Raw genomic sequence first — 15,448 nt, forward strand, 5'->3', positions numbered from 1 at the left:
TCAGTCCTAGATTCCTACAGATCGTATTTTTGAGATGGGACTTCAATGATACTTTTTGAAGAATCCAGTCCTTAGAAAAATTCAGCTACTCTTGCTTTACTAATAAAAATAAAAAGAAAAAAATAAGCATTTTAAAAAAGAATACTGGAACCTTATTGTGAGTTGAAAAATGTAACCTTCACTGTAACATGGCCTGTAATCTATCTAATGGCAGATATGGTTTGAAAGTCTTGCTGCAGCCTTCAGTGTGGTCTACCTGTCCTTCAGGAAAGGAAAGACATATGGGAAAACCAGAGTACAATTAAAAAATAATTCAATCACATGCTTCAACTTGGTTGGGTACATGCTGACAAAACTCTCTTTCCCTTTTCTCTATCAGCTGAAGACCTTAAGTACCCTCCAGTGAGGGACTCCCTAAATTCTTAGCAGAAGTTATTCAAACTTAATTTAGTGTATTTAAGGGGACTGATTTTGTGTTTATCAGTCTTAAATAATACAAAGATCTACCTAAAGTTTTCAGAATGACTTTGTAAATGTTGTTTCAAACACATGTTCCTGATTCTCTAGGAACTTATTTTTGGAGTTACTAGGTGGATGTCCTTCACAATTTTTCTGAATCACCTGTATTACATCATTCAGAGAATAGAAATGAATAATTAAAGTGATTGGGTTTGGATAAAGATGTTTTTGTCCATTAAAAAAAAATAGAATCAAAGGTTATCAAATTTTGAAAAAAAATTAAAACATCACCATTGACTAAGTAATTGTTAACGCTTATTAAGGGCCCAGTTCATTGGGAGTTTTCATGTCATTTTATTTAATCCTTTTGATAATTTCTATCCCTATGTTATGGATTGGGAATCTGGGACACAGACATATGTGCATCTCTTGTTATAAAACCCAAGCATTCTCAAACTGCACTGTCTATTATGGTAGCCACTAACCACAGGTATGAAACACTTGTCATGTGGCCAGCTGAATGTGCCGTAAACATAAAATATCCACCTGACTTCAAAGACTTAGTTAAAACACCAAGAATGTAAATATTTTTATATTGATTACATGCTGAAATGATAATGTGTTGGATTTTTAAGTTAAATAAAAATGTTATTAAAATTAATTTCCTCTGTTTCCTTTTACTTTTTTATTAACTGCTGCTACTAGAAAATTGGAAAGTACATCTGTGGCTTGCATTCTATTTCTGTTCTACAGTGCTGCTCTAAAACTTCTGTGCACACAATTTAAACAGGCAAACAGTTCCATGTACAAGGCTTATGAGTTATGGCATCCTTTTCACCTCATTCCTTCCTCCAGAGCAGCTTTCTTCAACTTACTCTTCATGTTGGAGCCAAGTTTAGCACTTAACAATTGGTCCGTATCACAAACTTCCTTGCTATATTTCTGCTTTATTATTACTGAGGTAGTGGTTGTTGTTATTGTTTTTTTGTTTTTGTTGTTGTTTTTTTATCGATTTTAAGCTTTGCTTCTAATCATTCCCTTAGCATTAAAGGGAGCTTTTGCTTAGGTTAGCCCCTATGGCCCTACCATATAATACACAAATACATATATATTTCCCATCCTCATAATGTCATAAACATAATATTGTTTAGGTCAAGATTCAGTGTTTGTTATCATGACTATAAATGCTAGCCGTAGCTCAGCTGTATATGAAGTACTCTTTTTATTTTCTTGCAGTTTTTGTTTACCCTAGTATCAATAAGTTGCCTAGGTTTCCATGTTCCCATTCTCAATCTCATATTCTCCACCAGTTGTCTAAAATTAATTTTGTGCGCTTGCAGACACTTTTAAAGATGCATCTCCTGGAGACTTGTAAAATGTTGTAGCCTGTGCTGATGGTTCCCTCTTGGTCTAGCCCATGATCTCTGCTTTCACCAGATCCTGGGATTTCCTCTGCCTTTTGCCTATCTTGGCCTTCCTGTTTCCTGTATCTTCCTATTTCTTGGTTAATTTCCTCATTTGGGTGAAGCACATCTTTAGTAGCTTCCTGAGAAAGGATGCATGGGATTTAAATTTTTTAAGACCTTGCATGTCTAAAAATGCCTCCTCCCCCTCATGTTTAAAATGCAATTGGAGGTTGGAAACAATTTTCTTCAGAATTTTGAAGCTATTTCTCTATTGTCTTTTAGTCTCTGGATTTGGTTTGAGCAGTTTGGAGCCAAATATTTTCTTACCACTGCTTCCACTCACCTCCCACACACTTTGTGTATATATGTGTGTGTGTGTGTGTGTGTGTGTGTGTGATATTTATATATATATTATGTATTGTATATGTTATACATATATATTACTTATACATATGTATAATATATATATAATTTTTTGTTCCCAATGCCTGATGTTTTACTGTGATATATGCCCTAATATGAGTTGTTTCCATCCTAACTTTCATGTATGGATCCTCCTGTACTGGTCCTTTAATTTTTAATGTGTTCTTATTTTTCATCTTTTTGATGAAGTTTCTGAAGGACTTGCTGAACTTGATCCTCCAGCACTTGTGTTGTTTTTTATTTCAGCTATCATAATTTTAATTTGTTGTTTTCTGAAATTCTCTTATTTTTTGTTATTGTATGTATTGCTTTTTGGTTGCAATATCTTCTATCTCCCTGATATTAATGATAGTTTCTTAAAAAATGGTTCCCTTTCCCTGCATAGTCTCGGTTTTGGCCAAGTAATTTCTTTTTCTGTTTGTTTTGTTTTCTTTCATGAAAGAGTTGTTCCTTGGATAGCAGGTGATTCCTGGTTGTTTACATGTATTTGAGAGTGGGGCTTAAAAAGATTTGGAAGTCAGTTCTCCATACAGATGTGGGGCTTGTGGGTGTGGGCTTCACTTTAGAGCCATCTGTCTAGGTTTTTCCTGAGAGTCCCTGATGTCAGTATTTAGAGATCCTGCCTTTTAGGTTAGTCCAGTTCCCTGAATGGGGAGGTTTTAGTCTATTTGGAGAGGCTAGGCAGGATAGAGGGGTGTACTAGTCAAGGTTCTCTAGAAACTCAAAACCAGTATGAGGTATATGTAAATATTATAGGAATTGGCTCATGCTATTATGGAGACTGATAAGTCTCACGATATGCTGTCTGCCAGCTGGAGAACAAGGAAAGCCAGTGGTATAATTCATTCTCCGTGCAAAGGCCTTGGAACCAGGAGTGCTTAAGACTGAGGGCAGGAGAATATGGGTGTCCCAATTCACTCTTCCTGCACCTTTTTGTTCCATTTGGGCCTTCAATGGATTAAATGATGCCCACCCACATTTGGGAGGGCCATCTGCTTTAATCAGTGCACCAATTCAAATGCTAATTTATTCCGGAAACACCCTCACAGACATATCCAGGAATAATGTCTTACTAGTTATTTGGGCATAGATAACTCAGATAAATTGACACATAAAATTAACCATCATAAGGGGCATGTGGGTTGGGGAAGTTATCAGTAAGTTTGTAAATCTTCCCTTAATTTTCTCTTTTTTTCAGTAGAGTAACCCCACTTTATGCTGTGCTTGGTGTTTTCCAGACCAGAGATCCTCTGTCTCACCCTCTCCAGAAAGTAATTCTCTAGGTTTCTGCAAGGGTGAGAGAGGGCATTTGCCTGGCTGAGCACAGTAAAGGGTCGTATAACAGTTGACTCTTTTTGTTCTTAAAATTTTTTTTAAATGTTTATTTTTGGCGGGCACCTGGGTGGCTCGGTTGGTTAAGCATCCTACTTCGGCTCAGGTCATGATCTCAACGTTCGTGGGTTTGAGCCTCTTGTCGGGCTCTGGGCTGACAGCTCAGAGCCTGGAGCCTACTTCGGATTCTGTCTCCCTCTCCCTGTCCCTCCCCTGCTCGTGCTCTGTCTCTCTCTCTCTCTCTCTCTCTCTCAACAATAAAAAATGTTAAAAAAATTTTTTTTTCAATATTTATTTTTGAGAGAGAGAGAGAGAAAGAGAAAATGAGCAGCAGGGGAGGGGTAGAGAGAGTGGGAGACCAAGAATCCAAATTAGACTCCATGCGGTGTTAGCACAAAGTCTGACACAGGGCTCGAACCCACGAACTGTGAGATTCTGAACCGTGAGAACCTGAGCTAAAGTCAGAGGCTCAACCAACTGAGCTACCCAGGCATCCTAGAACAGTTGACTCTTGAACAATGCAGGCTTGAACTGTGCAGGTCCGATTATACATTTTTTTTTTTTTTTGATAAGTACAATACAGTAGTATAAACGTATTTTTACTTCCTTATGATTTTCTTAGTATTCTCTTTTCTCTAGCCTACCTTATTATAAGAATACAATATATAATACATGTAGCATACAAAATATGTGTTAATCAACTATATGATCAGAAAGGCTTCTGGTCAACAGTAGGCTATTAGTAGTTAAGTTTTGGGGGAGTCACAAGTTATACACAGATTTTCTACTGTGTGCGGGGCCGGCGCCCCAACTTCCATGTTGTTGAAGGGTCACTTGTATTTGATTCTTTTGTATTGCCAACGAATATTCCACTGTACATATATACCACATTTTGTTTATTCATTCATCAATTGATGGACATTTGGGTTGTTTCCATTTTTTGGTTATTGTGAATAATGTTGTGAGCATTCCTGTATAAATTTTTAGGTGGACATATGTTTTTCTTGGGTTCATACTTAGGAAATACTGGATCATATGGCAAGTGTATGTTTAACTTTTGGAAGAATTGCCAAACTGTTTTCCAAAGTGGCTGCAGCTCCCACCAGCCATGATGAGAGTTCTAATTTATCCACATCTTTGTCAACACTTGTTATTATTTGTCTTTTTTACTTGAGCCATGCTAGTGAGTGTAAAGTGGTATGTCCTTATGGTTTTGATTCGTATTTCCTTGATGGCCAATGAGTTTGAACATCTCTTCATATGCTTATTGGCTGCTTGTTTTCTTTGGAGAATTGTCTGTTCAAATCCTTTGTCCACTTTTAAGTTGGGTTATTAGTCTTTCTGTTAATGAGTTGTAAGAGTTATTTATGTATTATGGACATGAGTCCCTTATCAAATGATTTATAGTTATTTTCTCCCCTTTGGTGGGTTTTCTTTTCATTTTCTTGATAATGTCCTTTGAAGCACAGAAATTTTTAATTTCAAAGACATCTGATAATATCAGCTTTTTGTTGGCAGGGCGTCACTTGTGCCTTTCGTATCTTATCTGTGTTTTCTTCTAAGAGTTTTACGGTTTTAAAGGTGTTACATTTTGGTCTTTCGTTGATTTGAAGTTAATTTTTGCATGTAGTGTGATGTAGCGGTCCACCTTTATTCCTTTGTATGTGGATATCCATTTGTCCTGGCACCATTTATTGAAAAGACTATTTCCCCATTAAATTGTCATGACGTGTGTTAAAAATCAATTGACTATAAATGTGTAAGGGTCTATTTCTGGACTCTCAATTTTATTCTATTGATCTTTCTATCCTTATGCTACTATCATCCTGTCTTGATTGTTGTAACTTTGTAGTAAGTTTTCAGATGGGGAAGTGTGAGTCTTCCAACTTCTTTTTCAAGTTTGTTTTGGTGGGGTGCCTGGGTGGTTCAGTTGGTTGGGCATCTGGCTCTTGATTTTGGCTCAGATTGTCATCTCATAGTTCCTGGGATCAAGCCTCACATCTGGTTGGGATTCTCTCCTCTCTCTCTGCCCCTCCCCTGCTCATGCTGTCTCTCTCAAAATAAATAAATAAACATTAAAAAAGAAAAGCTTGTTTTGGTTATTCAGATCCCTTGTATTTTCATATGAATTTTTGGATAAACTTGTCAATTTCTATAAAGAATTCAGGGATTTTGATAGAGATTGTGTTGAATCTAGATCAATTCGGTAAGTATTGCTATCTCAGCAATATTGTCTTCCAGTGCCTGAACATGAGATGTCTGTCCATTTGCTTAAGTTTTTAATTTCATTCAGTAATGTTTTGTGATTTTTGTTGTACAAATCTCATTATCCTTCTGTTAAATTTTTTATAAGTATTCTTTTTGATGCTTTTGTAAATGGAATTGTTTTCTTTTTATTTTAATGTTTATTTATTTTGATAGCAAGAGAGAGAGGGATGCAAGGGGTAGAGATGGAGAGAGAGGGAGAATCACAAGCAGGTTCCACACTGTCAGCGCAGAGCCTGATGGGGGGCTCAATCCCTTGAACCATGAGATCATGACCTGAGCCGAAATCAAGAATCAGATGCTTAACCAACTGAGCCACCCAGGAGCCCCTGGAATTGTTTTCTTAATTGCATTTGAGGATTATTCATTGCTAGTATATAGAAATATACCTGCTTTAAAAAATTTTTTATTTGTTGATAATTTTTTAGTAATCTCTGTACCAAAGTGGGACTCAAACCGACTGAGCCACCGAGGCGCCCTATGCTTCTATTTTTTTTTTTTTAATATTTTAACGTTTATTTATTTTTTTGAGACAGAGAGAGACAGAGCATGAACAGGGGAGGGGCAGAGAGAGAGGGAGACACAGAATCTGAAACAGGCTCCAGGCTCTGAGCAGTCAGCACAGAGCCGGACACGGGGCTCAGACTCACGGACCGCGAGATTGTGACCTGAGCCGAAGTCAGATGCTTAACCGACTGAGCCACCCAGGTGCCCCTATGCTTCTATTTTTTTAATAAAGGGATGTGAAGCATTGATATTAATTCTTTAAACATTTGGTAGAATCCATCTGAGTCTGTGCTTTCTTTGTTAGTGGTTTTTAAGTTACTAATTTAATCTATTTTTAGGACCAGTTATAAGTAAACATTTAAATTGCAAATACTTATTGATATTTGATTATTCAGTCTTCCTTTCTCATTTATATTACCAAATAGAAAAAGATGTTTATACACCTACTTACCACTTTTTCTTTTCCATTAAAGGTCTGTAATTACTCTGGAATCAGTAAACCATGGCGTCAAAGAAATTTGCTGTTAAAGTAAGTAGCGCTTAATAGCCTTCTCTAAAATGGTTAATCATTTGCTAATATAACTGAGTTCGGTGTGCACTGACAATTGAAGCCCTGAACTTTCCTTCTCCTCTTTAAATTAGGGATTTTACTGACAACTTTAGGTGATTGAAGATTTGCATGTTAAGAATGAGATGGAGGGGGGCAGCACAGACACTAAAATTGGAACGATGCAGAGAAGGTTAGCACGACCCCTGAACAAGGATAACATGCAAATTCATGAAGCTTCTTCATTTTTAAACTTGCTCTCCCTTGAGAAAAAAATTAAAAATGAGATAGAGGAGAAAATGAATAGTTCATGTGGTTATGAGAGTTGCTTCAAATCTAGGTAAATGCCTTTTGGTCATAACTTTGTCCTTAATGTTGAAAATTGTTATTCACGTTTGTATATCTGTGACATGATTTTTGATTATGACAAAGCAGATGAAAATAAAGAGGTAGGCAGCAAATGCTGCAGGTGGGTGAATGCCTGTACAGAGGTCTCTTGCCTGGCCGTTCTGTGTTGTTTTATTTTTGTAAGTTTCTCTTCTGTCTCTCTTGATGGCTGGGGCTGAGACCTCAAGTGTGGGGGGATGAGGGAACCGTGTGTGAGGGGTGGTAGGGAAGGAGAGGGGAAGAAGTGATAGTATAAGGTCTCTGAGATGCCTTCACCTGTGTTGGCTGTTTAGGACATCTTTTCTATACTAGTGTTACATTTAGTGCATTCAAAACACCAAAACAGGGGCATGTGGGTGACTCAGTCGGTTAAGCATCTGACTCTTGATTTCAGCTCAGGTCATGATGTCACGGTTCGTGAGTTCAAACCTCACAACAGGCTCTGTGCTGACAGTGCAGAGCCTGCTTGGGATTCTCTCTGCCCCTCCAGTGCACGTAGATTCTCTCTCGCAAAATAAATAAATAAACTTAAAAACGAAAACACCAGAACAGACAAATTACAGTAGTTAGCCAGGTCAGATACTACTTAATATTGTAATTATATATTATTTTTATCAGGTCATGTCTTATTAGATTTACAACATATTTATACATTTCACTGCTTACAATTATTTCTTGTATCTATGTGTTCTGTAGTATTTCTTTTTATGAGAGATTGTTAAGTGGTGAACTTTCCCTGTTTGTCTAAGAGTGTATTTTTTGTCTTAACTCTAGAAAGTTGGTTATAGAAATCTAGGTTGAGCATTATTTGTCCTCAGCACTTGGGAGATATTTTGCCATTGTCTTCTGGAATCTGTTATTGCAACTGAGAAACACTGTAGATACTGACTGATATTTAAAACCACCTTATAACTTAGTGGCTTAAAACACAAGCCATTTCATTCTTACTATTCCAGGTTGCCCAGTATCATTTGGGTCATTTCTCTTTTTGATGATGGCTGGGGCTGCAGTTATCTGGGGACTCCGTTCAGCTGGAACATCAAGCATGATGTACTCACATTGCTGTCAGCTGATACCGTGGTTGGGCTCTCACCTGGGGCTGTTAATTGCTGCCCTTCATTCTCATTCACATGGCTACTCTGTGTGGCTTGGGCACCAACTAGCATGGTGGCTGAGTTTTGAGGGATGGTGTCCCAGAGCAAGAGTTTCTAGAAGACAGAAGTATAATTTGCCAGTTCTTTGAAGGCCTGGGCTCAAAAGTCTCAGGTGGCACTTATGCTGTATTCCGTTGGTCAGTACACCCAAAGGGCCCAGCCCAAGGATAGTAGCAGCTTTTGATGCAAGAAGCAGCATATGCTCATAGAGAAAGGAAGAATTGTGGGGGTTCATCTGTGGAAACTAGCCACTACAGAAGTCTGCTGTCTGCCTCATTGTGATTTCTTTCTTGGTTATCAAATTTTTTCTTTCTGGGTCTTCTTTAGATTTTATTTTTGTCTTTGAGGTTTTACAATCTCATTATGAAGTCTGAAGCTTAGGCTTGTTATTTACGTGGTTTGGGAGGCATTGTCCATTCCAACAAATGCTGCTCTGGTAGGCTTGTATGAGTGCTGCTTGGCCATTTGCCTTTTATTGTTTGTTTCTGTGTCCCTACGTTGTGTTCAGAGTGCTTTTTTCTTTTCTTTCTTTTAAAGTTTATTTATTTATTCTGAGAGACAGAGGGATGGGGGTGGGGCAGAGAGAGAGAGGGAAAAAGAATCCCAAGCAGGCTCCATGCTGTGAGCGTGTGTAGCCCAATGCGGGTCTCAAACCCACGAACTGTGAGATCATGACCTGAGCCCAAATCAAGAGTTGGACACTTCACTGACTAAGCCACCCAGGTGCCCCCAGAGTGCTTTTTATTGGACCTCTTCCAGTTCATTAAAATCTTCTCATCTGTATTTACTTTGCTACTTAATCTGTATTTAATCTACTCTTTAACTTGTTTATTTTTAGTGACTACATTTTTCAGATGAGAATTTGTGTTTGGTTATTTATTTTATTTTAATTTTTTTAATCTTTGTTTATTTTTGAGAGAGAGAGAGACACAGAGAGACAGACAGACAGAGCCCGAGTTGGGGAGGGGCAGAGCAAGATGGAGACACAGAATCCAAAGCAGGCTTTAGGCTCTGAGCTGTCAGCACAGAGCCCAACATGGGACTTAACTCAGGAGCTGTGAGATCATGACCTGAGCTGAAGTCAGATGGTTAACCAACTGAGCCACCCAGGTGCCCTGGTTATTATTTTTTTAATTCAAATTATACCAGTTCTTTTTTTATATATGTATATATACTTGTGCTATTTTAAAAATGTGTTTCTGTATCCTCCTTTTATCTTCTTTATAATTTTAAAGTAATTTATTTCAGCCTCTTTTAGATTATTCTGTCACTTCCACTATTATATACTAAGTGCGGAATAAATTGGTGATCAGTGTTCATGTGTGTACTTTTTAATTGCTCATTTTCAGTCACATCCTGCACATGGTCCGTGTGCACGTGCATGCGCGCGCATACGCGCACACACACACACACGGTGGAAGGACCTATGAGCCCTGTAGTGCAGCTGAGCACTTCCAAATTTACTTCTGCTGGAGCCACTGGCATTTCAGTGGTTTTGGACCAGGCTTTGTATTAATTTCATGGCTTGGGATTCCACCACCTTGTGGGTAGTACAACTTTGCAACCCACAATGGAGTCTGGCACGAGGTTGGTGTTTTGAGTATTTTCCAGTATTTTCCTTGCTGTTTTCCCTTCCCTTCCCCCTATTGAAGCCCTGGATTGATGGCAAGCTTCCATGTTGCTTCCTTGGTCTGCAGGCAGTGATTTTCTTTTTTTTTTTAGTTGCATTTTCATGAAGGTCACAGTTTATCAAGAGAATGAAGGCGAAAGCTCTGCTGAATAGTTCCTGCTCCAAGAAATTATGGACAAACTGACCCATTGTGAACCAGAGTATTAATATATGGGGATATCTACAAATCCAGTACTTATTTATGTGTCAAGCATTGTGCAAAGAACTGAAAGTTGAAGTTCTTAACAGCTCTGAGCTTAACTGGAATGAGTTTCTTCCCATCCCTCCTTTCTCTTTTTTCCTTTTTGGGCATTAGGATACCAGCTCTCAACTATCATGGCTCCCACACATTCTGACCAGCAGGCTTGAACCTTCCAAAGGGGTGATTTTTTTTCTCCTCCCTGCTTTATTGAGATATTACTGACATACAACATTGTGTAAGCTTAAGGTGTATAAGGCAGTGATTTGATATGTGGTGAAATGTTTTACCACAAAAAAGTTAGTTGACACATCCTTTACCTCACATAATTACCATTTTGTTGTTCTTATGTAAGAACATTAAAGCTCTACTCTGGTAGCAACTTTCAAGTATACAATACAGTATTGTTAACTGTTGTCACATTAGATCCCCAGAACCCATTCATCTTATAACTGGAAGTTTAACCCTTTGACCAACATCTTTCTGTTTTCCCCACTACTTGGCCCCTGACAACCACCATTCTGTTCTGTGTTTCTATGAGTTTGATGTTTTTAGATTCTATATATAAGTGAGAGCATACGTGATTTGTCTTTCTCTGACTTATTTCACTTAGCATAATGCCCTCAAAGTCTGTCCATTTCTCACAAACAGGATTTCCTTTTTTTTAAGCGGCTAAATCGTATTCCATTGTGTATTTATGCCACATTTTCTTTATTCATTCATTCATTGATGGACATTTAGGTTGTTAGGTTGTCACAATTCCCATTGTGAATAATGCTGCAGCAAACATGGGGTGCAGATAGTTCTTTGAGATAGTGATTTCATTTCCTTTGCATATATACCCAGAAATGGACCGGTTAGATCACAAAGTAGTTGAAGTTTTAGTTTTTTGAGGAACCTGCATACTGTTTTCCATAATGGTTACACCAGTTTGCATTCCCACCAGTCATGCACCAGCCAGGGTTCCCCTTTCTCCACAGTCCCACCAGCATTCCTTTCTCTTGGTCTTGTTGATAGTAGCCATTCTAGTAGGTGTGAGGTGATACTTGGTTTTGATTTGCATTTCCAAAGGAGGGATTATTAGTATTGTTAGGGGTTTATTTATTTACTAGGCTTCTCAGACAGAGAACCATCTTTTGGCTTTGATTTTCTTTTTCCTGTAGTGTACTTGTTTTCTGTTTTTTGGAATTCTTTCTTATTTTATTCTGTTTGAGCAAAAATGTGCTTTCTCCAATTTAAGGTGAAAGCTTAAATCATGAACCTTTTCTAATATATTTACTTAAAGCTATAAATTTTTCTCTCTAAATGTTTACTAGTTTAATTGTATCCTTGTTTTGTTAGAGATGCAGTTAAAGAAGGAATTTTGTTTTTCAAATAAACATATTTTCTAATTCTTTCTGTGATTTAATTTTTGATCATTGGGTTATTAAAATATATATTATATAGTTTCTAAGTATTTGGGAGTTTTTTTGTTTTTAAGTTTATTTTGAGAGTGTGCATGTGTGCAAGTTGGGGAGGGTCAGAGAGAGACAGAGGGAGAGAGAGAATCCCAAGTAGGCTCCCTGCTGTCAGTGTGGAGCCCTACTCTGGGCTCTATCAGGAAGTATGAGATCATGACCCTGAGCCTTGAGATTATGACCTGAGCTGAAATCAAAAGTTGAACACTTAATCAACTGAACCACCCAGGCATCCCGCGAATTTTCTAATAATCATTTTGTTGTTTAGCATAATTCCGCTATTTAGGAAAATATTCTCATGCCAGTAAGCACTTGAAAAATGTGATGGTTGTCAGATGCACTGAATTATATATGTCACTTAGAGCAGGTTTTTTAATTTTGTTATAAAAATCTAATTTTTTTACTAGTTATTAAATGATAATCTAATGTTTACAAATAGTGTTTTCCTCTTATTTAGGTAAATTCCTAGTAGTAGAATTTCTGGATCATATGGCAATTCTATTTTTAATTGTTTGGGGAACCTCCATACTGTTTTCCACAGTGGTCCTGCCAGTTGCATCCCTACCGGCAGAGCATGAGGGTTCCTTTTTCTTCACATCCATGCCAACACTCCTTGTTTCTTGTGTTTTTGATTTTAGCCATTCTGACAGGCAAGGCAGAACAGAGGCATTTTCAGAGATGCAGAGTCTAAAACAATTTCCTTCGAGTGTGCTCTGTTTTAGGAAGGATTTTCCAAAATGAGGGAGTAAACAGAGCAAGAGTGAGACAGAGGGTCTGGGAAACAGGCAGTCTTGCAGGTGAAGTGAATCCCATAGGATCAGCAGTGTGTTCTGCCTAGAAAACAGTCAGTTGGATTGGCACAGGATATAGGGTTCCACGAAAGAGATCTCCAACAAGAAAGGAAAGGCTGAAACACCTCACATATTTGAGGGTACAGAGAGGAGTTTTTTTAGGTCTGTCAGAGAGTGTGGCTATGATTTAGTGATAAGAATACGGGAAGCTAAACAAACAAAAAAAAAACGATGCAGCTCTTAACTAAGCGAATGAAAAGTTATGCAAGATAGGAAAGTGAGCACAGTACACTACATGGCTCAGCTTCGAACCAAGGGTACATTCCATACGTTGTGAACTCCAAATGTTGGAAGGCTGGGGAAGGACATGTGTGGGTGGTGGGTTGTAAGCACTGTCCTTTTCAATAGAAAATATGTGAAACTGAAATAATGAGAAATTGATAGTAATAACATAGTATTTAGAAATATGATAGTAAATGCCAGATCAAATATCTGCTTTCAGTGTGGCTGCTCCTGGTGAGTGAGAGCTGGGGAAAGGTAGTGAGAAGTTAGGGCAGAAGAGGCCTCTGTTTGATAAGTAGTTGTAATCTGTGTAGATGCATTACCATAATCCATAATTGAGTGAGTAAAATTTAAAAGGAATTAAACAAATTTTCATATATATGTATGTACTTTTGGCTTTCTGGGTTGAAAAATACTTGGATAGAGCATGGTTTCTAAAGTAATAGAACACCCAATGAACACCAAATAGTTTGCCCCTTGCACCTTAGTTGTTTATTCTGAGACTTTCCCTGGAATGGTATTAATTATCCATGCAAACAGCTTATCCTTCTTCAACTGAAGAAAAAAGAAAACTCTTCTGACCTCCCTGCATATAATAGAGCTCTTATTATTATTATTATTATTATTTGTTAAATCATTGTGTCTCTGTTCTTGAACTCTTTCTTTTAATTGTCTCCTAGGCCAGAATTCCAGGAAATGGCAATAGTGAATGAGATGAGAGCCCTTGGAACCAGAGCTTTCAAGGTCTCTTGACTTGTTGGTCACTGCAACCTGTGGCAGGGAGATATGTCCTATACTTCCAGGACTCCTTTCTAATTTGTGCGTAGTGGTGACAGCTGACACGTCTTCCCAAGGCTCCTTAGTGATCTTAATTCTAGCTCTGCACCCACCTCAGTATTTTAGAATTTCCAAAATTATACATTGTTTAGGGGCCAGGGGTCAGCAAATTTCATCTCACAGGTTAGCTGCTTGTTTTTGTAAATAAAGTTTTATTGGAATGCAGCCACTCCATTTGTTTACATATTGTCTCTGGCTGCTTTTATGCTACAGTGGTAGAGTTGAATAGTTGCAACAAAGACATCATTGCCTGCAAAGTCTGAAATATCCGTCTGTCTGTCTTTCTGTATAAATATGTCTCTTAGAGCACATCTCAATTCCTGCTAGCCACAATTCAAGTGTTCAGGAAGCACACATGGCTAGTAGCAGCTGTGTTGGACACCATGGGTCTCAATTCATGCATCCTTATATGCCCCCACCTCTTTGCTTCTTGTCAGAGTAAGCTTTCAATGAAGTTACCTTGGTTTAAACTGGCTGCAAGGGTGGATAAATTGGCAAGCCAAGGCAAGGCCGTTTCCTTTGCAAGTGGAAACGAGAAATAGACATGGACACAAACTGTATTAATCGTGGGCTCTTAGCCATAAAAACACAAAGCTTTAGTAAGAAGAAAATAAATTTGAATAACAAATTATGGGTAAAAGTGTCAAATCAGTATACATGGTATTTGCTTCTGAAAAATTTATGGGTCTACCCCCTGCTTTAAAGGTATTTTTAAAAGTATGTAATGTTGCCAGGCCTCACTCCTGATAATAATTACATTTTAGGATTTAAAATTTTTAGCTTGGGTTCCAGCAAAGCAGTACTTTGAAAGGTTCCTACTTCATTGTCTGTCTCTGTTTGTAGATCATTTCCTCTGCTTCCTGCATCTGTTTTCTTGGATTAGTTAGGTATTACACCAAAGTCTAGAATTCTTTTGGCTACAAAGCTTGCTCTGCTGCTTCCCCTCCCCCCAATCTACTTTATTGTGGGTGGGAAAATTTTTGTTGGGAGGGCTTGATTAATTAGAAGGGATTCCTGGCTTCCCTAGCAGTGGCAGCCTGGGAAGATTACAGAGCTTGGCTTAGTGACAGGCCAATCTGTATTTAAGGAAAAACTCGGACCAGACAGATTTCCCTGGAATGTGGATCTGGCTTTGTCTTCTTTCACAGAGAATGTGTAATGACCCCCTCCTCCTCCTTCCCACCCACTCCAGGAGACTTAAAGCTTTTACTTCTGCTGTTGATATTTGTCTACTTTTTAATTCTGGAGAGGGTGGGGAGCTGGAGTTTTGGGGCAGGAAGACTGAGTCGTTTTCTATATCTAAAGTAACAAGTTTAGGATTTTGTTAACGTTTAGGAGTAGAGGAGAGATTTTACTTTTTAAAAAAATCTCCCTGCATCTTTACTATCTATGTTTTTCTTTCTATTCCTTTGTAGCTTTTATAGTTTTATGCACTGCTCTGAATTTCAGTTAACCTTAGTCTCTGCATTCCTTAGAACAACCACAAAAAGAGAAATGTGTCCAAGAATTGACAGTAATTTCCTCTTTGTAATAAAAGTAAAAGTGAAGAGGAGCTCTTTGAACTTCTAGAGAAAAAGAGAAAGTTGAATAGCAAATGGGCTTTTGTCTTGCTGGCTTGCCTCAGTGAACCACTTCAATTCTGTGTCCTAGGCTTTTTAGTCTACCTAAAGGAGAATGTGGTATTGACTTTGTCATCACCACTGATTTGAAAGCTGGTGCTTTGATTTTGTGTA

The 15,448-nt window shown here is 38.1% G+C and overlaps 1 protein-coding gene and 1 pseudogene across 1 annotated transcript in view; both read left to right on the forward strand.

The window, feature by feature from the left end:
- Positions 1-15,448, forward strand: part of SLX4IP (SLX4 interacting protein) — a 176,021-nt gene that overhangs the window by 12,806 nt on the left and 147,767 nt on the right. Inside the window, exon 2 of the mRNA XM_015081531.3 lies at positions 6,866-6,921. Within this exon, the coding sequence (XP_014937017.1) occupies positions 6,895-6,921 (27 nt within the window). The 5' untranslated portion in view covers positions 6,866-6,894. The remainder of the gene's footprint in view (positions 1-6,865; positions 6,922-15,448) is intronic.
- On the forward strand, positions 7,094-7,190 carry LOC113602619 (uncharacterized; annotated as a pseudogene).

This window comes from Acinonyx jubatus, chromosome A3 (genome assembly GCF_027475565.1).
Source record: "Acinonyx jubatus isolate Ajub_Pintada_27869175 chromosome A3, VMU_Ajub_asm_v1.0, whole genome shotgun sequence".
In the NCBI taxonomy this organism is placed as follows: Eukaryota; Metazoa; Chordata; class Mammalia; order Carnivora; family Felidae; genus Acinonyx; species Acinonyx jubatus.